The sequence below is a fragment of the Cervus elaphus genome, chromosome 10 (genome assembly GCF_910594005.1).
Source record: "Cervus elaphus chromosome 10, mCerEla1.1, whole genome shotgun sequence".
Classification (NCBI taxonomy): Eukaryota; Metazoa; Chordata; class Mammalia; order Artiodactyla; family Cervidae; genus Cervus; species Cervus elaphus.
This window is the reverse complement of record NC_057824.1, coordinates 40,569,057-40,591,783: the sequence shown is the minus strand read 5'-3', so window position 1 is coordinate 40,591,783 and position 22,727 is coordinate 40,569,057. Positions and strand designations below refer to the sequence as shown.

Genomic DNA, 22,727 nt, shown 5'->3' with positions numbered 1-22,727 from the left:
AAAAGTCAGATCAAGAGCGATCCCACGGCCTTTCAATGCCGACCATCTTCAGCTCAGCCGTTACTGTACTCTCGGCCTTTTAAACGAACCGCCGCAGAAAGTCCAATCCGAGTCCTTCTTCCCACGGCGACACTCGTTGTCCAATCAACGCAAGTTATCTATAGCCAGGGTTAAGCCTTCCTGTTTATCGCCTGGTACGTAGATTGAAAAAGGCCCGGATGTTGACGTCGGAGAGGCGCCATCCTAGTTAAGGGCAAGCTTGTGGGCCCTTCTGGCCTTTTCCTGAGGCCGGGCGGAAACAGGTAACAGCATTTCCACATTTCCCAGCAGCCTCTCTGCGAAGCACAGGAGAGTTTCTCGTGGTGCCGCCCCCGGTCCCGTTGAAGGTGGCAGATGTGCCCTGGGAGGCCGGGACCCAGCGGACGAGAGAAATCAACCAAGGGGCCGGGAGGTTCGGCGGATGTGGCGGGGTACTTCTCCCGGGAGGAGTGGGGGTGTCTTGCGGCCTGCGCAGAGGGCCGTGAACCTGGACATGATACTGGAGACTTACAGCCTCCTGGCCGCGCTCCTTGCGGCCCCGGCGACCCAGCGAGGACGCAGTACTTGTGGGAGAGGAGGACTGATGGTGCCCAGAGGCCAGTGGGTTGGAAGTGTGGGGCACTGGGCAGGCGTCCTCAGCTCTCCTCTCGGGTTCTCAACGGAGCCCGGTATTTCCCTTTGAAGTGAAGTGAAAGTCGCTCAGTCGTGGCCAACTCTTTGCGACCCCATAGACAACAATACAGGCCACGGAATTATCCAGGCCAGAATACTGGAGTGCGTTGGGTAGCCGTTTCCTTCTCCAGGGGATCTTCCCAACCCAGGGATCGAATCCAGATCTCCCGGATTGCAGGCAGATTCTTTACCAGCTGAGCCACAGGGACGCTTTTAGGAGGTAGTTAAGACCCCACACCTGCTTCTACCCCTGGTGGAAGGAGAGGTGCCGGCTCAGGATCCAGATCTCAGCTGCTGTTAGCAGGGACGAGAGAAAGATAAATGCCTCGCCTACTCCGATCCCTTGCACACATTCCCTTCTCCAGGGCCCCTCCATGTCTCCCTGAACCTCATCTCCAGAAAGCTTCGTTTCTCACTGCACAGTGGTCAAAGTGAGTGAAAGTCATGTCCAACTCTTTGCAACCCTATGGACTGTGTCCATTGAATTCTCCAGGCCAGAATACTGGATTGGGTAGCCTTTCCCTTCTCTAGGGGATCTTCCCAACCCAGGGATTGAACCCAGGTCTCCCACGTTGCAGGCGGATTCTTTACCAGCTGAGCCACAAGCGAAGTCCAAGAATACTGGAGTGGGTAACCTAGCCCTTCTCCAGGGGATCTTCTCGACAGAGGAATTGAACCGGGGTCTCCTGCATTGCAGGCGGATTCTTTACCAACTGAGCTATCAGGGAAGCCCTGATGTCACCAAAGCTATCAGGGAAGCACAATGGCCCGAGAGAACACCTAAATTGGGACTAGTAGCACTCTTGGGATCGTGTTGCTGCCATCTCTTAGGAGGGCAACTTCAGCCACCTGCTGTTAGTGTTCAGCCTGAAGGCTGCACCCATTTCCTTTTTTTGTTTAACTTTTTATTTTGTAGTGGCTCAGGTGGTAAAGAATCTGCCTGCAACACAGGAGACCTGGGTTCGATCCCGGGGTCAAGAAGATGCCTGGAAAAAAAAAAAAAAGATGCCTGGAGAAGGGAATGGCTACTCACTCCAGTATTATTGCCTGGAGAATTCCATGGACTGAGGAGCCTGGCGGGCTGCAGTCCAAGGGGTCACAAAGAGTGGGACACAATTGAGAGACTAACACTTTCAGTTTCATAGCAGATTAACAATGTTGTGATATTTTCAGATGGACAGTAAAGGGACTGTACATGTACATGTATCTGTGCATGCCTGCTAAGTCGCTTCAGTCCTGTCTGATTCTTTGCGACCCTATGGACCATAGCCCTACCCACAGGTTCCTCTGTCCAAGGGATTCTCAATGGATTGGGTTTCCATGCCCTCTTCCAGGGGATCGAACCGGCGTCTCTTACACCTTCTGCACTGGCAGGTGGGTTCTTTACCACTAGCACCACCTGGGAAGCCCCTAAGTGTATCCATTCTCCTCCAAACTTCCCTCCTGTCTAGGCAGCCACATAACCTGGAGAGTTCCCTGTGCTACACAGTAGGTCTGTCTTGGTTATCCATTTTAAATACAGCAGTTGAATCCATTTTCTTAGGCTCCTGCTCACACTTGGAAATTAATTCACCTAACTGGCTTTTCTTTCTGGATTATTTCCTCAGAGTGTTCTGCTTTCTGAACTGCAGCTGGAAATATGCTGGGGAATTTTTTTTTAAGAAGGAGTATATTACTTGTGATTAGAGTTGAAATCATGGCATAGCTATCTTCCATCTTTATTTTTATTGTAAGTTTGTATGTGTCAACAGTTGAGAGGTCTTTCTGACCCATTGAGATCTGCTAGCCCTACTTTAGAACAGAGAACTCTTAAAAGAATAAACACAAGGTTGGTGGGACTAAGTATGTCTGCATATAAGGAGTGGTGCTGGAGGATCAAATATTGGTATCTCTTGACCAGATTTCTCTGAATATGTTTTCCAAAAATGATTATTAATGGGAAGTGAGGGTTACTTTTACTTTGCCACATAGCCTCTTCTGAATTGGTAGACCTGGATTCCAATTTCAACTCAGTCCCCACTACCTGTGTAGCCTTAAGCATCTATTTTTTAAACAATTTATTTATTCTTGGCTGCACTGGGTCTTCATTGCTGCACGTAGGCTTTCTCTAGTTGCAGAGAGCGGGGGCTACTCTCCAGTTGCAGTCGGAGGCTTCTCATTGCTGTGGCTCCTTTTGTTGTGGAGCATGGATTCTAGGGCGTGAGGGCTTCAGTAGCTGCAGCACATGGACTCAGTAGTTGTGGCTTGAGGGCTTCATTGCTCCACAGCTTGTGGAATCATCTCAGACCAGGGATCAAACCACTTTCCCCTGCACTGGTAGGCGTGGATTCTTAACCACATCCAGGGACATCCTGCCTTAAGGAGATTACTCAACATTTCTGAGCCTTGGTTGTCTCACTTGCCAAGACCAATGTCAACTTCACAGTGTTGTCAGAGATAAAATGTGAAGGCATCTAGGTATATCTTTATGATTTGAAGAATGAATAGCAGCAGAGCTGCCTCCTCAACATTTTAGTGTGAAAAATTTTCAACATTTCTAGAGTTTAAAGAATTTTATAGTAAGACTTCTCTAGTGGTCCAGTGGTTAAGGATCCACTTTGCCATCGAGGGAACTCCCAGTTGATCCCTGGTTGAGGAACTAAGATCCCACATGCCACAGAGCAGCTAAGCCGGAGCGCTGCAACTACTGAGCCCAGGCGCCACAACTAGAGAGGCTCTGCACTGCAAAGAAAGATCCTGAATGACGCAATGAAGATCTCGCATGCCACAACCAAGACTCAACACAGACAAATAAATGAAGAATTTTGTGGCAAACACTCATATGTTCATCATGGTGTGGTTGCGCCAATGACAGAGGCAGGATCTTAGTTTCCCAACCAGGGATACAACCTGGGCCCCCTTGCATTAGGAGCAGCGAGTCTTAACCACTGGACCACCAAGGAAGTCACTGTATTAACTTTTAAAAGCCATGCACATTAATTGTTTTGTAAAAACTTAAACCAAAATTTAGGGTGGGAAGGCGCTCAAGAGGGAGACTATATGTATATTTATGGTTGAAACCAACACATTATAAAGCAATTTTACACACATACACAATTTAAAACTTCCTAGTTCCAGCTTCACCAAGCACCTTCCTACGACGACTCCAGTCCAGAGATTAAGAGAGCCGAGCCGCTGGTGCAAGGGGTCGGGTGGGCCCCGCGGCGGGGGAAAGAGAGTAAACCTGTACGTGGTCTCTACCTCGGCGACCCCCAGGGTTAGGACAGGTGTGTGCGTCTTTCCGCTGGAGCCAGGACCCGCTTCCGGATCCGCGGCCGGGAAGTGTGGAGCGGGGCCGTTGGGGACACAGTCCAGGGCTCCACAAACGCCGAGGTCGTTGGTGGCTTCCACAGCCGGCTCACCGAAACTTCCGGGCGAAAACGCCCCACAACCCCTGTCTCGCGGCACAGCCGCTTCCTGCCGTCGCGGCCAATCACCCGCCGCCGTGAGACGCGGGCAGGGAGAGTGCTGGAAGGCCCGGGGCCTTCCATCTTTCTTGAAGGCAAGAAAACTACCCTTTGCCTTCCAGTCCCTTAAAAGCCCACCTGCACAGCCATTGTATTTAAGGGCAAGTGGACGATGAGAAGCCAGACGGACGCCATGTTTGATACGGTCAAAGGACGCCGCCCTTAAGGGCAGACAGTGAGAATTGAAGCCACGGTGTCGCCATATTTTCTGGAGGCACCTTCCGGGTCCCTTAACTCTGGTGTCTGTGTCCAAGCTGCCATGAAGTGAATAAATACCGAGGAAGTCTATTTGTCCCCGTCAGAATCCCGAATCCCAGCCCTGCTACTTCGGTTCCCTTGGCTGCGTACGGAAGCCGAGGCTGGGCGGGGCCTCGGGCTCGGGAGCCCTTCTTGTGGACGACGAGAGCTGAGGCCGGGCGCGGGGACCAGGCGGCCGCTGCTCGGGGCTGGGAGGCCCCATGGCGCCGCCCCCGGCCCCGCTCCTGGTGCTGAGACCGGGGGAGACAGGGCCCGGTTGCAAGAAGCCCTTGGCCGTGAGGTTCGCGGACGTGGCCGTGTACTTCTCCCCGGAGGAGTGGGGGTGTCTGCTGCCCGCGCAGAGAGCCCTGTACCGGGACGTGATGCGGGAGACCTACGGCCACCTGGGCGCGCTCGGTGAGGCCCCGGGTCAGAGCCCCCCTCCTGCTTCATTGGGGTTCAAAGGGGAGATCAAATAAGGACCCAGAGGATTGTAAGCCTTAATCCCGCCCTATCCCACCAACAGCACCAGCCACCTCCCATCCCTAGTGCTTCAGGTACCCCCTCGGGAGTCCTTCCACCCCGCAGCCGCTTCCTTCTGGAAGGCGCACTGCAGACCCAGTCCAGATTGAGCCTAAACTTTGAGGAGATGCCCTCACCCTGACGCGGGGGGCGCCGTCTTCCCAGGGCAGCCTCTCAGGCCAGCACCGTGATCCCTGTTCTCTCCCAGGATTCCCAGGCCCCAAACCAGCCCTCATCTCTTGGATGGAACAGGAGAGTGAGGCTTGGAGCCCCGCCGCCCAGGATCCTGAGGAGGGGGAAAGCCTGGGAGGAGCTCTGAGAGGTGAGGGATGGTCCCAGGTCTTCCCTGCCTGGCGTTCCAGAGCTTCCCATCTAGCAGTGTTTCCTTTCAGATCCCCACCTCCGGCACCCCTAAAGGAATGAAAGAGCCAACCGATGTTGGATACTAGCTAAGGAAAAAAGGCAGACCTGATACAAAGTTTTCAGAACTTGGGACAACTTGAGACCAGAATGAGAATCAGGAGCCCAGACTCCCTCTCCTAGAAACGCTGCTCATTCTCTCATTTTCAGGAACAACTAAAACTCCGTAAGAGGTAAAGAACCTGCCTACCAATGCAGGAGACACAAGAGAGAGGGGTTGGATCCCTGGGTGGGGAAGATCCCTTGGAGGAGGAAATGGTCACCCACTCCAGTATTCTTGCCTGGAGAATCCCATGGACAGAGGAGCCTGGTGGGCTACAGACCATGGTGTCTCAGAGTTGGACACAACCGAAGCAACTTAGCGTACAAGAATGAAAAAAAAAAAAAAGAATGAAAACAGCTTCAGGTCTGCCTTTTACATTCCTCAAGCAAGGCAAAGTGGTACAAGAGAAAATACCCAGTAGTTGATAACTCGGCTCTTCACTCCCCACTGCCCCTCACCAGAATGCTCACCAGCAAATGTCTTTCTTCCTCTGTAAATGTCTTAACCCTACCAAAAAAAAAATTGAGAAACCATAAAAATAATAGCCACTGCTTATTAAGCATTTACTAAGTGATGCTTCTACTCAGTTAATCCTCCCAACAACTCTGTGAAGTAAAGAAAGCATTATGATTCCCATTTGACACATGAGGAACCAAGGCCCACCTAAGAGATTTGAACCCTGCTTATGGTTTTTCAAAGCCTGTGTGTTACTCACGGGTAGTACCTTTCTGGCACTTCCCTGAGGAAAAGCATCCTATAACCTGAGCCAATATAAGCAAATGTGTTTTAAAAAGGAACTTGATTCCTGTTTCCTAGGAGCTACCCCCAACAAAAGGGAAGAGGAGCCTGAAGCAGGACTAGGAGCCAAAGCACCGAGAAAGGCTCCTGGGAAGGAGAGGCCTGAGGAGCTGGTTAAACACAACCCTGGCACGACCGTCAGCAAAACCTCGGCCAGAGCACAGCCACCCAAACAAGCTGCCTGGGACCAGGGTGCGGGTCCTCAGCCCCCGGCCCCCCTACCGAGTGCGGATGCGCAGGCCAGCCAGCGGCGCCACGTGTGTGCAGACTGTGGCCGGCGCTTCACCTACCCCTCGCTGCTGGTCAGCCACCGGCGCATGCACTCGGGTGAGCGGCCGTTCCCCTGCCCCGAGTGTGGCATGCGCTTCAAGAGGAAGTTCGCCGTGGAAGCCCACCAGTGGATCCACCGCTCCTGCTCTGGGGGGCGGCGGGGCCGGAGGCCCGGGATCCGGGCTGTGCCTCGGGCCCCGGTCCGAGGTGACCGGGACCCTCCGGTGCTATTCCGGCACTACCCAGACATCTTCGAGGAGTGCGGGTGAGCTTCCGCTAGCAGGGTTTGAGCCTGACCTCGGCGCTGAGGACTCACTGGGTCCCGAGGGAGGCTCCTGAGTCAGGGCTTTGGGACCCACAGTTCATCCCTTGGACTTTCCTCAAGGATCCCTCAACTTTCCAAGCTTGTAAAAAGAGAAGTGCCTGTAAAGATTCAAATAGATTAAACTCGACACCCCTCTCCCCCGATCTTTCTAAAAAAAAAAAAAAAGAAAAGAAAATGAAGAGAGTGAGATGCTGGACTTTTCTCAAAGTGTTATCTCAGTGGCAGGTGCGACTAAGATCAGAACTGTCTACAGAAATCCCCCCTGCTTATCTGCAGCAGAGGTAAATGCCGAGGGGGACTAAGGCTGAGGAGGAGGCCTCAGATGGAGGGTCTGGTCAAGCCCTAGGTAACTGAACCAATAGGAGGCCCAGGCAGTGAAGTGGGTGGAAAATGTACAGAAGCACCAGATGCAGACCTCATCTCTGTAGCTTGCTCTCAAGGCACAGCTGGTAAGTCACCCACCCTCCCTGAGCCTCAGCTCCCTCATCTGTAAAGTGAGATCAATAATATCTACCTCAAAGGGTTACTGTGAAGACTGACATTGTAACAAGATAATAAGTGTGGCAGAGTAAATGTGCAATAAACAAATAAACATTTGTTGAAAGAGTGAAAATGACTATTGATATTTTCCACTTCAGATCATGAAAAGAAGTCTGCTACGGAGGCAGGGATGGGTATCAGTAGCTGTGTTTCCAGGTGAGTCAACTGGGGCTCCAAGTTTCACTGCTACAAGGCAGCAAAGCTGGAAACTGGCACTGCCCACATATTTCTACCACTTCCTATGAGCAGTCAGATCTGGGCAGAACATAGATCAGGGGCTCAGGTAAGAGTGAAGCGAGGGAGCCAGCCTTGCCTGTCAGGCAGCCTCAGCAGGAAAGTGAGAACCCCACAATGGCCAGAGACCTTTCACTGAGAAAAGGCAGTCAAGGGACTTCCCTGGTGGTTCAGTGGTTAAGACTTTGCCTTCCAATGCAGGGTACTCAGGTTCAATTCCTGGTGGGGGAACTAAAATCCCATGTGCCTTGTAGCCAAAAATCCAAAACATAAAACAGAAGCAATTTTGTAACAAATTCAATAAAGACTTTAAAATTGACCTAAATAAAGAAGAAGGTCTTAAAAGAGAAAAAAAAGTCAACATTCAGTGACCATATTGAATGACTTCTGTTGGAGACACTGCCAGGTGATAAAGGAATCCCACGATGAGGAAGACTAATTTCCCTCATTCAGCAACCATCTGAAGCCTCTCTGGGATTTTGTGCAGGGCTCCAGGGACACAATGACTCAGGTCCAACATTCAAAAGATTGATTGGGGCTCTAATGGAGGAGTCCAGAGGCACCACCATCCTGGTTGGTGATATGCCAGGAAATGCAACGTGGAAGAAAAGGAGTGGTTGTGCTTCCCATAGCATTACTTAAGAAATGGTTGTAGTGAGATTTTTCAGGCAGAGGAAGTAGCAATGGAGGCTTATTTCCTAAAAAGGATAAAAGATGGACACAGTGTGGAGTGGAGGTTAGAAGCATGGGCCCTGGAGTCAGACTGTCTGCCTTCAGATCCTGACTCAGTTGCTTTATAACTGTGAACTTGGGCAAGTCACTTCTTGCTCCAAGTCACCTCTCTATGCCTTACTTTCTTCATCTATAAAACCTGGATAATAATAGCATCTATCTCATAAGACTGATGCAATGGTTAAATAATACAGGATGATGCCTTGTACATTAGAGTTTAACAAACATTGGTTATTGTTATTCAGTTCAGTTCAGTTGCTCAGTTGTGTCCAACTCTTTGCGACCCCATGAATCATAGCACACCAGGCCTCCCTGTCCATCACCAACTCCCGGAGTTTACTCAAACTTATGTCCACAGAGTCGGTGATGCCATCCAGCCATCTCATCCTGTCGTCCCCTTCTCCTCCTGCCCCCAATCCCTCCCAGCATCAGAGTCTTTTCCAATGAGTCAACTCTTCGCATGAGGTGGCCAAAGTATTAGAGTTTCAGCTTCAGCATCAGTCCTTCCAATGAACATCTAGGACTGATCTCCTTTAGGATGGACTGGTTGGATTTCCCTGCAATCTAAGGGACTCCCAAGAGTCTTCTCCAACACCACAGTTCAAAAGCATCAATTTTTTGGTGCTCAGTTTCTTCACAGTCCAACTCTCACATCCATATATGACCACTGGAAAAACCATAGCCTTGACCAGACGGACCTTTGTTGGGGCAAAGTAATGTCTCTGTTTTTTAATACGCTACCTAGGTTGGTCATATCTTTCCTTCCAAGGAGTAAGCGTCTTTTAATTTCATGGCTGCAATCACCATCTACAGTGATTTTGGAGCCCCAAAAAATAAAGTTTGACACTGTTTCCACTGTTTCCCCATCTATCTCCCATGAAGTGATGGGACCAGATGCCATGATCTTAGTTTTCTGAATGTTGAGCTTTAAGCCAACTTTTTCACTCTCTTTCACTTTCATCAAAGGGCTTTTTAGTTCCTTTTCACTTTCTGCCATAAGGGTGGTGCCATATGCATATCTGAGGTTATTGATATTTCTCCCGGCAATCTTGATTCCAGCGTGTGCTTCTTCCAGCCCCGAGTTTCTCATGATGTACTCTGCATATAAGTTAAACAAGCAGGGTGACAATATACAGCTTGACATACTCCTTTTCCTATTTGGAATCAGTCTGTTGTTCCATGTCCAGTTCTAACTGTTGCTTCCTGCCCTGCATACAGGTTTCTCAAGAGGCAGGTCATTGTTATTCAAACACAACACAAAATAGTATGTGAGCAGGACCATGTCTCCAAGAGGAGACATGAGCAGGTCTTCTGGATCAAGGAAGTCTTCCTAGAGGAGGTATTTCCAACTGTCCTTGAAGGATGAGAAAGATTTCAACCAGGATGGGCATGTATAGGGAATGAGCAGCAGCTCCACTTGATTGAAGCATAAAGACTGAAAGTAAAGAATAATGGATACCAGATGCAATCGAGAAGCGGGACCTATCTGGGAGGATCACAGATCCTAGTTGGGGATCTTGAGGCTCACCCTGTAGGCACTGAGGAGCCATAGAAAGTCCCTGAGTAGAAGCAGAGCTCCTGCTGTCAGAAACTGTCAGAAAATGTCTTTGTCTGGACTTCCCTGGTGGTCCAGTGGTTAAGACGCCAACTTTCCAATGCAGGGGCTGAGGGATTGATCCCCAGTCAGGGAACTAAGATCCCACATGCCCTGTGGCACAGCCAAATTTACATATATATATATATATATGTCTTTGTCAAACAGTGTGGAGTGTGACCCATGAGAGGAGCCTGGGCATGAGGCATGAGAAATCTGCTGGGCATCTGCTCCCAGGTAGAAGCAATTAGTAGCGGGACCAAGCTAGAAAGCAAGACTTTTTTTTTTTTTGTAGTTGCCCTTGTCTGCTGACCTTGGAGCTGGAAAGAAAGGTATTCCTGAGAGATTTCTGTCATAGAACCCGCATGCTTCAGTGAACTGACCAACATGAGCTGTGAACAAGTAAGTCCCAGAGGTTTCAAGCGTGGAGAGCTGCAACAAGGGAGCCCAAGCACCGGGGGAGGATGTGAAGGTCCAGGGGTGACCAGTACTGGATGGGGTGAGTCATGGGGGGCAGGGGGAGAACTGAAAAGAGGAGGAGCCACCAAAAAGGAGGGGGCAGAACCAGGCATAATGTGTCGAGCAGAACTGCCCAGGTCAGCACTTGGCACAGAGCAAGTGCTGTCTACTCTTTCTTGTTTATCCAGTTAACAGATATCTACTAGGCATTTAACATGTACCACAACTCCCAAGCACTCAAACAACATACTCATTTCCCATGACTTGACCCCTAAACATAACCCTATTATGTACTTTTGGTACAGAATCCACCTGCAATGGAGGAAACCCTGGTTCGATTCCTGGGTCAGGAAGATCCCCTGGAGAAGGGCTAGGCTACCCACTCCAGTATTCTTGGGCTTCTCTTGTGGCTCAGCTGGTAAAGAATCTGCCTGTGATGAGGGAGACCTGGGTTCGATCCCTGGGTTGGGGAGATCCCCTGGAGGAGGAAATGGCAACCCACTCCAATATCCTGGCCTGGAGAATTCCATGGACTACACAGTCCACGAGGCTGAAAACAGTCAGACACAACTGAGCAACTTTCACTTTTTCTATTACATACTTTTAATATTTAGGGTCCGTGTTGATGTTTGACAGAAAACTACAAAATTCTGTAAAGCAATTACCCTTCAATTAAAAAATAAATTAATTAAAAAATATTTCAGTTCAATTCAGTCACTCAGTCGTGTCTGACTCTTTTGTAGCACACCAGGCTTCCCTGTCCATCACCAACTCCCAGAGTTTATTTAAACTCATGCCCATGGAGTCAGTGATGCCATCCAACCATCTCATCCTCTGTTGGCCCCTTCTCCTCCCGCCTTCAATCTTTCCCAGCATCAGGGTCTTTTCCAATGAGTCAGTTCTTCACATCAGGTGGCCAAAGTATTGGAGTTTCAGCTTCAGCATTAGTCCTTCCAATGAATATTCAGGACTGATTTCCTTTAGGATGGACTGGTTGGATCTCCTTACAGTCCAAGTGACACTCAAGAGTCTTCTCCAACACCACAGTTCAAAAGCATCAATTCTTCGGCACTCAGCTTTCTTTACGGTCCAACTCTCACATCCATGCATGATTACTGTAGCTTTGACTAGATGGACCTTTGTTGGCCAAGCAATGTCTCTGCTTGTTAATATGCTGTCTAGTTTGGTCATAGCTTTTCTTCTAAGGAGCAAGCATCTTTTAATTTCATGGCTGCAGTCACCATCTGCAGTGATTTTGGAGCCCCAAAAAATAAAGTCTCACTGTTTCCACTATTTCCCTATCTATTTGCCATGAAGTGGTGGGACCATCAGATGCCATGATCTTAGTTTTCTGAGTGTTGAGTTTTAAGCCAATTTTTTCACTCTCCTCTTTCACTTTCATCAAGAATCTCTTTAGTTCTTCTTCACCTTCTGCCATGAGGGTGGTGTCATCTGCATATCTGAGGTTATTGATATTTCTCCCAGCAATCTTGATTCCAGTTTGTGCTTCATCCAGCCCAGCGTTTCTCATGATGTACTCTGCATATAAGTTAAATAAGCAGGGTGACAATATACAGCCTTGATGTACTCCTTTCCCAATTTGGAACCAGTCTGTTCCATGTCCAGTTCTAACTGTTGCTTCTTGACCTGCATACAGATTTCTCAGGAGGCAGGTCAGGTGGTCTGGTATTCCCATCTCTAAGAATTTTTCACAGTTTGTGTGATCCACACAGTCAAAGGCTTTGGCATAGTCAACAAAGCAGAAATAGATATTTTTCTGGAACTCTTGCTTTTTCTATGATCCAAGAGATGTTGGAAATTTGATCTCTGGTTCCTCTGCCTTTTTTAAATGCAGCTTAAACATCTGGATGTTGATGGTTCACGTACTGTTGAAGCCTAGCTTGGAGGATTTTGAACATTACTTTGCTAGCGTGTGAGATGAGTGCAGTTGTGCAGTCGTTTGAACATTCTTTGTCATTGCCTTTCTTTGGGATTGGAATGAAAACTGATCTTTTCCAGTCCTGTGGCCACTGCTGAGTCTTCCAAATTTGCTAGCATATTGAGGGCAGCACTTTCACAGCATCATCTTTTAGGCTTTGAAATAGCTCAACTGGAATTCCATCACCTCCACTAGCTTTGTTCGTAGTGATGCTTCCTAAGGCCCACTTGACTTTGAATTCCAGGATGTCTAAATAAAAAAGTATTTAGAGCCCATCATTTTAATTTCTTCTCTCTACACTTAATACAACAGAATGGAATCGTATACCCACTCCATTATTCTTGCCTGGGAAATCCCATGGATAGAGGAGCCTGGTGTGCTAAGGTGCCTGGCGTTGCAAAGAATCAGACATGACTTGGTGACTACAGAACAACAGTGGAATGGCATAGGTGACCTGAAGCACTTTTTCTGACTTCCAGGTCCCTGATTCTTGCCCTACCCCAGATCCAACTGCTTCTTTGTAACCTGGCCTAAAACCCCACCTCTCTCTGGTTGCTGAGATTGTGTCTTCAGTAACCCATCGTGTCATGGGTTCTGGAGTCAGAACCCTCACTAGCTGTGTGGCCTGGGGTAAGGTCATTCCCCTTGGCGTTGGTCTACTGATCCAGAAGGGTATTTATCTCTGAAGTGTTCTTAGGGATTAAATGAGTTAATCCGGCAGATGCACTTAGAACAGAGTCTGGCATGTATTAATAGTAAGTGATTGATCAAGGTAAGCTAATATCATTGATCTTAGTCACAGCACAGAACCAACTGCAGTTCTTGTATAATTGGCCACTGTTCTGTTAGGAGAGCTTGGAATTGGAAGCACACAGAAATGGAGCATTGAAAGCAAATGAGTCCTGTCATCCCCTAATTCATCTCACAGCTTAAAACTTTTTTCCATCTAACTTTTTTTTACTTCAATCCTGACTTAATAACTTGAGAATTCAGTTCATTCCACAATGTCAGCAGGGGCCCGTAAATTCGAAGCGTTAATGTTGCATTTCTGGAACACGTCTGAAGGAGGCAGAACCAGGAGGAAAGGCTGGATGTATTAGGAGTCTGAAGACACAGAGTCACTAACGGGCTGCCTGACTTTGGGTCTTAACTGGGCTTCAGTTTCCTCTTCTGTAAAATGCCTGAACTCTAAGGCACTGAGAAGCATGCGTCCCAGTGTCCTCAGTAAGATCCAGTAAATGCGTGAAAATGATGATAGATATCTCTGTAGGGCGTAGACAATCACTGTAGGAATATTTAAGAAACCGTTAGTAGAGGTATGGTGGGGACTGAGGCCGAGGACATTCACTGAATATTCTTGTGTAACCTTCTAAAAGAAAAATAAAAATCTGAGAAATGAATTAGTTCGCTAAAAAAAACTTTTTTAAAACACCAGGTCACTGGACGGGCCTTCTTTCGGGGATTGAGAAGAGTACGTTTGCTCGGACCGCCCCTGATTCCTGGCCCTGTGGCCACTCTCCAGTGTCCCTCTCCGCCGCGCGCCCGCGCAGCCGCCTCACCTTTCACCCGCCAGATCTGAGCGCGGACGCCGAAGCAGCTGCGGCCATCTTAACTATGGGCAAGAGGCCCTTGCAAGGCCACCGGCAGAACAGCAAGAGAAGACAACTCGAGGGGGGAATAAACCAGATCATCAAAGCCTTTCTCTAACATGGACGGTAGAGTGCCACGGCCTCTTCTGAGGGCGCCTTTTTCTCGGCCCACGGAACAAGGAGTTCGGTTAACAGGCCGTTTCCCGCCGTCCTAGAGGGGCCCCACTACAAGCTACTTCCGGTCGCCTGGGCCCGGAGGGACGCACCCCCGCCCTGCACCGGAGGCCGAGTCGCTAGAGTCTCTCCCGGGAGAAGTGTGGGTGGCCGTAGGACTCCACCCCCGGCTCCCGATCTGGGCTCCCAGCGGTGTCGGTGAAGAACGGCGGGAAGAAGGTGGGAGAAGGCCGTGGGCATCGTGAAAGTGGCCCTATATTTCTTCCCCGAGGAGTGGGGTGTCTGCGGTGAAAAACCTCCACCTGGGCGTGTACGGTGACGCCCAGCGTCCCGCATCTGCCTCATGATAATTGGTTCCCGGTATCCTCGCCAGATCAGCCTGACTGAAATTAATGACTTACCCTCCACTGTCAGATACCAGCGCTGGCTCCCCAAGACTTGTGCAGAAACTAGAGAACCTGTACCGGCCTTCAAGGCCCATAGCACTCTAACCTCTTCTTCTTTCTCTACCTGCACGCCATCTCATTGGCTCCTGCCAAGTAGAATCTTCGTTCTTTGGACATGCTTCTAGCTTAATGAGTCTTTGTTCTTGCTATTCTGCTCTGTTACACACTACCCTCCAACTCTCACACCCTTCACTGCCATCTTCAAGAAGTTTCTTGGGAGAGGGATGAATTGGGACACATACACACTGCTATATATTAAATAGATAACTAGAGCTTCCCTGGTGGCTCAGTGGTAAAGAATCTGCCTGCCATTGCAGGAGACATGAGTTCAGTCCTGGTCTGGGGAGATCCCACGTGCCAAGAGCAAGTAAGCGCAGGTGTCACACCTACTGAAGCCTGCGTGCTCTAGAGCTTGTTCTCTGCAAGGAGAGGCCACCACACTGAGATACCCTGGAACTGCAACTAGAGTAACCACCACTCACGGAAACTGGGAAAAGCCCTCACAGCAACAAAGATGCAACACAACCAATACAGAAATAAAAATTAAAAAATAAATAAAATAGATAACCAATAGGGACCTACTATAGAGCATAGGGAACTCTACTCAATACTCTAATGATCTATATGAGAAAATAATCTAAAAAAGAATCAATGTATATGTGACTGATTCACTTTGCCGTACACCTGAAACTAACACAACACTGTCAATCAACTATCCTCCCAAAAAATTTATAAAAGAAGAAGAAGGAAAGAAAGAGGGTAAAGAAATTTCTTCTGGAGCTCTTCTGGCCTGTACTGGAAGTCTCCAAACTGCGGCTCTGTGTCCATCTTTAACCCTGAGCACAATCTGCCCAGAAGTCCTGTCTGCACCTTTGCCAGCAAAGCTCCTATCTGGAATCTCTCTTAAAACATCTAGAACAATCCCTGGCATATATGAGGTGCCCGTGTGCTGTGTGCTTAGTCGCTCAGTCGTGTCTGACTTTTTGTGACCTCATAGACTGTAGCCTGACAGGCTCCTCTGTCCATGGAGATTTTCCAGGCAAGAATACTGGACCAACGTGCTGTGCCCTCCTCCAGGGGATCTTCCCAAACCAGGGATTGAACCCAGGTCTCCCACTTTGCAGGCGTATTCTTTACTGTCTGAGCCACCGTGGAAGCCCGAGGTGCCCAATATATTTTCATTAAATGAATGCAAAGGTGCCCTCAGGCTGCACCTTCATCCCCATGCCATTGAGTGCAATCATGGTTTGCCTTTACCTACAACTTGGCCCAGTGCACTCTCTCGCTCTCTCTTTTAAATGTTTATTTTATTTGGGTGCTCTGGGTCTTAGTTTTGGCAAAGGGATCACATGGACTCCAGTTGTAGCTCACAGGCTCAGTGGTTGTGACTCAGGGGGCTCAGCTGCTTCAAGGCTGTGGGGCTTTAGTTCTCCAACCAACGATTAAACCTGAGTCCCCTGCATTGCAAGGTGGATTCTTAACCACTGGACCACCAGGGAAGTCCACATAGGTAGTCTTAAGAAATGTTTATTGAATGATTAGCATTCTGCCCAGTTTTGTGAAAAGTGAAAGTGTTAGTCACTCAATTGTGTCCGACTCTGTTGTGACCCCATGGACTGTAGCCCACCAAGGCTCCTCTGTCCATGGAATTCTCCAGGCAAGAATACCAGAATGGGTTACCACTCCCTTCTCCAGGGCATCTTCTTGACCCAGAGATTGAACTCTCATATCCCACCTTATTTCTGGCAGATTCTTTACTATCTGAGCCACCAGGGATCCCCAATTTTGCCAGACCCCAAACCAGCCCTCATGAAATGGGTGGAGCAGGAGACCCAGCTGTGGGGTACAGATGCTCAGGATTCCCATGAGTAGGAAGTCTGAAAGAAAGCCAGAAAGATGAAAAGTAGAAGCGATGTCCCAGTTCCAGCTGGAAGGGAAAAACGTTTGTTGAGTAAGAAACACCATCTGCATGTTCTTTACCGCTGACATTACTAGTTTTTGTTGATCTGAATTTATGACACCCACTGGAAATTGCAATCTTGACCTTCTCTTTCTCACTTAATTAGCTCTGAGGCATCCAAGTGGTCCCATGATTAGGTCATACTTTATGAATCATCCAAAGGTCAGTGGCCATGTGTGAATTCAAGTTTAGAAGGGAGGCAGTTTGAGACTTCCCTGGCAGTTCCGTGGTTAAGATTTCATGCTCCCAAGGCATGTCCCACAGCATGGCCAAAAAATAAAAGTTTAGGATGGAGGCAGTTTATTTGTCTCTCACGTCCCTGGTCCCTATAACAGCTGCTCCTCTGGTTGAGAGTATCTCCTCTGTTGACCCTGGAGTGGGTGGGAATGTCCCTGACCTGCAAGCCCTCAACTGGCCAACACAGTCTAGAAGGGGGCTTCCAGGGCCTGGGTACCCACTGAATGCTTCTGTCTTCGTGAAGTTTGATTCTATCAGCCTGAACATAAGTAGGCCTTGGAGAGTTCACAGGGGGAAATGTAAGTTTTGAATCTGTTTCCCAGCACTCATTCAGAAAAGTGATACATTTGGAAGGGGTCAGCAGGAGTCTATCTGGGAGTTGTCATGAGGCCCTGGAGTCAGAGACACTGATGTGGTCTTTGAGCCTGTGGCCAAGGCTTCCTGTAGTTGGGGTTTTCCCAGGCCCTCAGCCTGTGCCCAGCTTCAACACCTGGCACTGAGGATTTACCTTCATCCCCATCTGGAATGCAATCATGCTTTACCTGTACCTTCAACTTGGCCCAGTGCACTCTTTGTTTTTGTTTTTTTTTTTATATTTATTTTATTTGGCCGCGCCAGTTGTGGCACGTGAACTCTTCGTTGCAGCATGTGGGATCTAGATTGAACCCGGATCCCCTGTAGTGGAAGCATGGAGTCCCAACCACTGGACCACCAGGGGAGTCCGGGCCCAGTGCATTCTGGAGAGGACCCTTCACCTAGTGCCATACTTCTCAAGCTATTTGCTGACTCACTAGTGTCCCCACAGTGGAAGGTGCTGCAGCCAGAGGCCACTAGTAGACCCACCAGCCTGGTGCCATGGACCCTAAGGGCCATCTAGGGGAGCAGACTCTGCCCTAGGTTCTTCTCCAGGAGGGTCCAGACCCCCCTGCAAGTTTCCAGCACTACCCAGGGCTCTCTTCCAGGTCTGTGTGTGATGGGGATGGGCACTGACAGGTGACCAAAAGCCTTCCCTCTTAATGGAAATTTTCTATTGTCTTTTTTGTCTTTCAGGGGGCCTGAGAGGTGAGGAGGACTAGGGTCCCTAGGCAACTCTGTGCCCTTAGTCCTTGTTCTCTACTAGCCACCCTCCAACAAGCCTCTCTCCTTGGCCAGGCTGACCCCTCCCAAGTTTATGTCTTCCCCTTTTCTTCTGTTGAGATGATGATGATGATTATTATTTGGCTGTGCTGAGTCTTAAATTGCAGCATGCAGGATCTTTGATCTTCATGGTAGCAAGCGGGATCTTTAGTTGTGGCATGCAAATTTAGTTGCAGCCTGTAGGATCTAGTTCTCTTATCAGGGATGGAACTGGGTCCCCCTGCACTGGAAGTGCAGAGTCTTAGCCACTGGGTCACCAGGGAAGTTCAGAGATCAGTTCTTTACTTGCCCAGCTTCCCTGGGGAGAAGCAGCCACTAGATACAAGGAGCCTGCGAAGGTCTCAGGGAAGCCTTTGGAAAGGAAGGAGGCAAACAGACCAAAGCTCCAGAGTAGCCCGCAGACCAGCAAATGCGAAGCACATGTCCATGAAGTGTGTAAAATGCAGTGATTGATTTGTCTGGCCAAAGGAAAAATATCAAGGCTTCTTAGGGCAGGGTATATTTATGAAGGCGTGTGGGAAGCACTGAGTAGGCAGTCAATAAATGTGTCCAGTGAGAGAAAGTGCTTGGAGGTAAAAATGATGAAGAGAGTTGGTGCCATTTGCTAAGACAAGACCCCAGGGGCGGCAGGCAGAGGGAAAAAAAGGATGAGTTCAGCTCGAGCCTGCAAAATCCGAGGTGTTCATGGGCCATCCATCCCAGGGCACGGTGGCAAGTGGCTCTGGGACCAGGAATTCAAGGAACTCGCCTTGAGCTAAAGCTAAATGGATGTTCGGGAGGCGTCCTGAAGGGTATGTGGGGAGGGGGTAAGCTTACAGAAAGGGGGTCCTTCCGACCTTTCTCAGACCTCATCCTACCCTCCTCCGGATGCCAGCACGATCTCCTGAAACTTAAGTTCCCAGAATTTCAATAGCTCGATCAAGTTTCTTTCACCCGCTCCATTCTTTTACCCTCAACACTGGGGGAAGCGTGCGGTCACCCAGCGATGGGCCAGCCACGAAACCTAACGTCTGAAATCACCGCGCGGAGCGGGTCTAGGGTCGGGGCTGGAGGTCGCTGCTCCAAGCCTGAACCGGGCCGCGGCGAGACCTCCAGCTCGGCGGGCGCGGGGACCCGGCGGGGAAGCCCGGCCGCCGAGCCTCCGAGGCCCGGCGCCGCGTTCTGGAGAACACCGCCCCCCCACCCCCCGCAACCCCGCCCGGGCCGGTGGCGGCGCCTTCCCGGGCGCCTGTAGCCGCCGCGGCCATGTTGGCTGAGGGCTCGAAGACAAAGCCACCTGGAGACAGCCGGGTGGCGTCATCCGGGCACGATGGCGCGGGAGCGAAATGCGTGGGGCCGCGTGGCCGCCATCTCTTAGGAGAGCACCTTCAGCCACCTGCCCTCAGTGTTCAGCCACCCCCGTGGACCCTCGAGGGGCCGTTCCTGCTCTCCCGGCCTCCCGACCGCGCCCCGACTCTTGACCCCGGCCGGGGAGCGTTCTGGATCTCCGAGGCTCCGCGGACCCCGGCGGGTAGGGGTGGCGCCGGCCCGCCGCCAGGGTGGCATTTACGATGGCGCCGCCCCCGGCCCCGCTCCCCGCGCGGGAACCTAACGAGGTCGGGCCCCAGAGGGGGACATCCGAGCCCGTGAGCTTCGCGGACGTGGCCGTGTACTTCTCCCAGGAGGAGTGGGGGTATCTGCAGCCCGCGCAGAGGGCCCTGTACCGGGACGTGATGCGGGAGACCTATGGCCACCTGGGCGCGCTCGGTGAGGCCCCACCTGCTCGCCTTTGCTCACAACCCAGTCCACCCCGCCCAGCCTATGGATCCTGCACGTGGAGTGGGAGGCCCCAGGAAGCCGGGACCGTGGGCGGCGGCCTCCCCCGCAGCGTGGGCTTTGCGTTCTCTCCCCCTTCCCTCCAGGCTTCCGAGGCACCAAGCCAGCCCTCATCTCCTGGGTGGAGGAAGAGGCAGAACTGTGGGGTCCAGATGCCGGGCCGCCTGAGATGGGAGAGTGTCTTACAGAAGCAGACACAGGTGAAGCAGTGGGGACTTTGTCCCCTGGGGACTTCCTCTGGGTCCTACCCATCATGTTACCCTCTGCCAACTCCTTACGTGCTCATCAGTTTCCTGCCTGAATTGCTTTCCCAGCTAAGGTTATTATTATGCCTGATCCCTGCCTAGCTTCTCGATTCAGCCTAGAAAGGGCCCGAGAGTGTGACCCAGGCATCCCTGCCTCTCTACTCCCCAGCTCCTCGGAACCTGAGCCCCTGACCTCTAGCTGGTCTCTAAGTTCCTCTGAGCGCCACATCACCCCACCTGCTGTTTGCCTGTTCTCTAGCTCGTTCACCCCCTCCTGTGTTCACTTTGTTTTTGTTATACTTTTGTCGCAGCCTCCTTTCTCTTGGCTGGTACTGTTTTGTTCCTCTGGTTCATCCTGTCCTCCTGTTGCACTTGTGCCCAGCCCCTGTGAACTTGGCAGTGCCCGCCCCCTTCATGCCTCTCTGTGCTGTTCCTGCTGCTGGCTGCATACTTACATCCACTCATGCTCTGTGATCTAGCTTAATTGTCGTCCCCCAGACCCCCATTTCCCCAGCCCCCAGAATGTACCCTGCCCCTGTCCTTCCTTCTCTTGTTGTCTCTACAGTTTTTCTTTCTGTCCCCTGCGACTGAGGGTAAAGTGTAACTTCTAACTTCCCTGGCCTGTACCGAGCTGAGTCCCAGAGGCAGCTGTATCTAAGAGGCTTCTCTGTCCCCGTAGTGAGTGTGAGCATCAAGGACCAGGATAAGTTGAGGTCTGAGCTCTCCCCTTGTCTCCCAGCAGGTTCCAGAAACCAGGCAGAAAAAGGAGAGAGAGGAGGGAGGGAGGCACTGGGGAAGATCCTTTCTGTGGACGCTCAGCTTCCCGAGCTGACGGCTCTCAAACCCCTCTCTGCTGGCTTTCCTTACGGTTGCCAGCAGCCACCGAAGGTGCCTCGCCGGGGTCGCCCGCCACTCTCTGCCCACCCCCCGGTCCCCAGAGCCGATCGGCGGCATGGCTGCTACGTGTGCGGGAAGAGTTTCGCCTGGCGCTCCACCCTGGTGGAGCATCTCTACACCCACACGGGCGAGAAGCCCTTCGGCTGCCCGGACTGTGGCAAGGGCTTCAGCCAGGCGTCCTCTCTGAGCAAACACCGGGCCATCCACCGTGGGGAACGGCCCCACCGCTGCCCGGACTGTGGCCGGGCCTTCACGCAGCGCTCGGCTCTCACCACCCACCTCCGGGTCCACACGGGCGAGAAGCCCTACCGCTGCGCCGACTGCGGCCGCTGCTTCAGCCAGAGCTCCGCCCTCTACCAGCACCAGCGGGTCCACAGCGGGGAGACCCCCTTCCCCTGCCCGGACTGTGGCCGCGCCTTCGCCCACGCCTCCGACCTCCGGCGCCACGTGCGCACCCACACCGGCGAGAAGCCCTACGCGTGCCCAGACTGCGGGCGCTGCTTCCGGCAGAGCTCGGAGATGGCCGCCCACCGGCGCACCCACAGCGGCGAACGCCCCTACGCCTGTCCTCAGTGTGGCAGGTGCTTCGGCCAGAAGTCAGCCATGGCCAAGCACCAGTGGGTCCATCGTCCAGGGGCGGGGGTGCGCAGGGGCGGGGGTGCCGCTGGGCTGCCTGTGTCCTTGGCCTCTGCCCGAGGGGACCTGGACCCCCCCGTGGGCTTCCAGCATTACCCAGAGATATTCCAGGAGTGTGGGTGATGGCTTCATGGGTGACAAGGCCAAGGGTGAAGATGTAGACATTGTTTGAGGCCCAAGATGGCCTCAGGGGCCTCAAACTCAGGCAACTCCGGGGAGGTCACAAAATTCCCAGAGGGCGCTGAACCTGGGGGTGGGGGGTGAGGACCACTTTATCTTAGGCCTTCACCAGTTTCATCTGCTGAGACCTTGTCCCCTATGGTCCCAGACTCTAGAGCCCCCTTTGCTGAGTCAGGGCAGAGGTAAGAACCCCCACTAGACTTCCACTATGGGGAAAGGCTGTTTCTCAGCTTAGGTATAAGAGGAGAATTTTGTTTTATCCACTGACTTGACTGCCGAAGTTAAAAACTGATGGCCAGGTACTGAATCTGGTCTCCCAACAGCCTTTTACAATACATGTATTTTTAGACCAGCCAGCATTTTTAAGTGTTATGAATTATTGGTTAAGATGTAAAAATCAGGCTATTTCACACAAAAAACCAAGTTTCTGGCCTCTTGAAAAAAATCCAAAGATTTGGCGACTTGACCTGAGTTCCCACAAAGCCACAGTTGACAGGAGCTGAGAGGCCCCTTTGAATGGAGCCCAGGCTCTTCAGTTCAGCCCACCTGCCAGCTCCTTAAGCACCTCCTGACCAGTGTCAGCTGCCACTTGTCATGGCTGTCTCTGGCAAAGCAGGCCCTCTCCATCTGGCATTTTCTGCTCATTTACATGACCTGTTGGACTCCTGTAGTCATTTTTTAAAAATGTATTTTTAATACATAAAAATATGTATTTATTTTATTTATTTGGCTGGTCTTAGTTGCGGCATGCAGGATCTAGTTCCCCAACCAGGGATCGAACCCGAGCCCACTGCACTGGGAGCACTGAGTCTTAGCCACTGGACCACCAGGGATACCCTTTCCTATAGTCATTTGAGTTTACAAACTGTAGTCTATGGCATTCAGTTGTTCTTGAATCAGGGATTCAGGTAGAGAGCACATTTGTGAAAGGGCAGCAGGAGAGAAGTAAAAGCGGGCTTTTATGTTAGATCTTGGCGCGTATTGCATTTTATGGTTTACAAAGGACTGTCTTGTCCATCAACTCAATTCACCCTCATAAATGCGTATGGAAGGAAGCATCTGCTTGGAGAGGACAGATTTT

The 22,727-nt window shown here is 50.9% G+C and overlaps 1 protein-coding gene across 1 annotated transcript; it reads left to right on the top strand.

The window, feature by feature from the left end:
- The first annotated feature begins 4,305 nt into the window (after positions 1-4,305).
- On the top strand, positions 4,306-22,367 carry LOC122702012 (zinc finger protein 316-like). The gene is made up of 9 exons (XM_043915531.1): positions 4,306-4,871; positions 5,185-5,298; positions 6,256-6,774; positions 13,853-13,981; positions 14,284-14,312; positions 18,969-19,202; positions 19,388-19,619; positions 19,775-19,888; positions 20,673-22,367. The coding sequence occupies exons 1-9, from the start codon at positions 4,676-4,678 to the stop codon at positions 21,587-21,589; spliced, it is 2,484 nt and encodes an 827-aa protein (XP_043771466.1). The 5' UTR covers positions 4,306-4,675; the 3' UTR covers positions 21,590-22,367.
- The last annotated feature ends 360 nt before the right edge of the window (positions 22,368-22,727 follow it).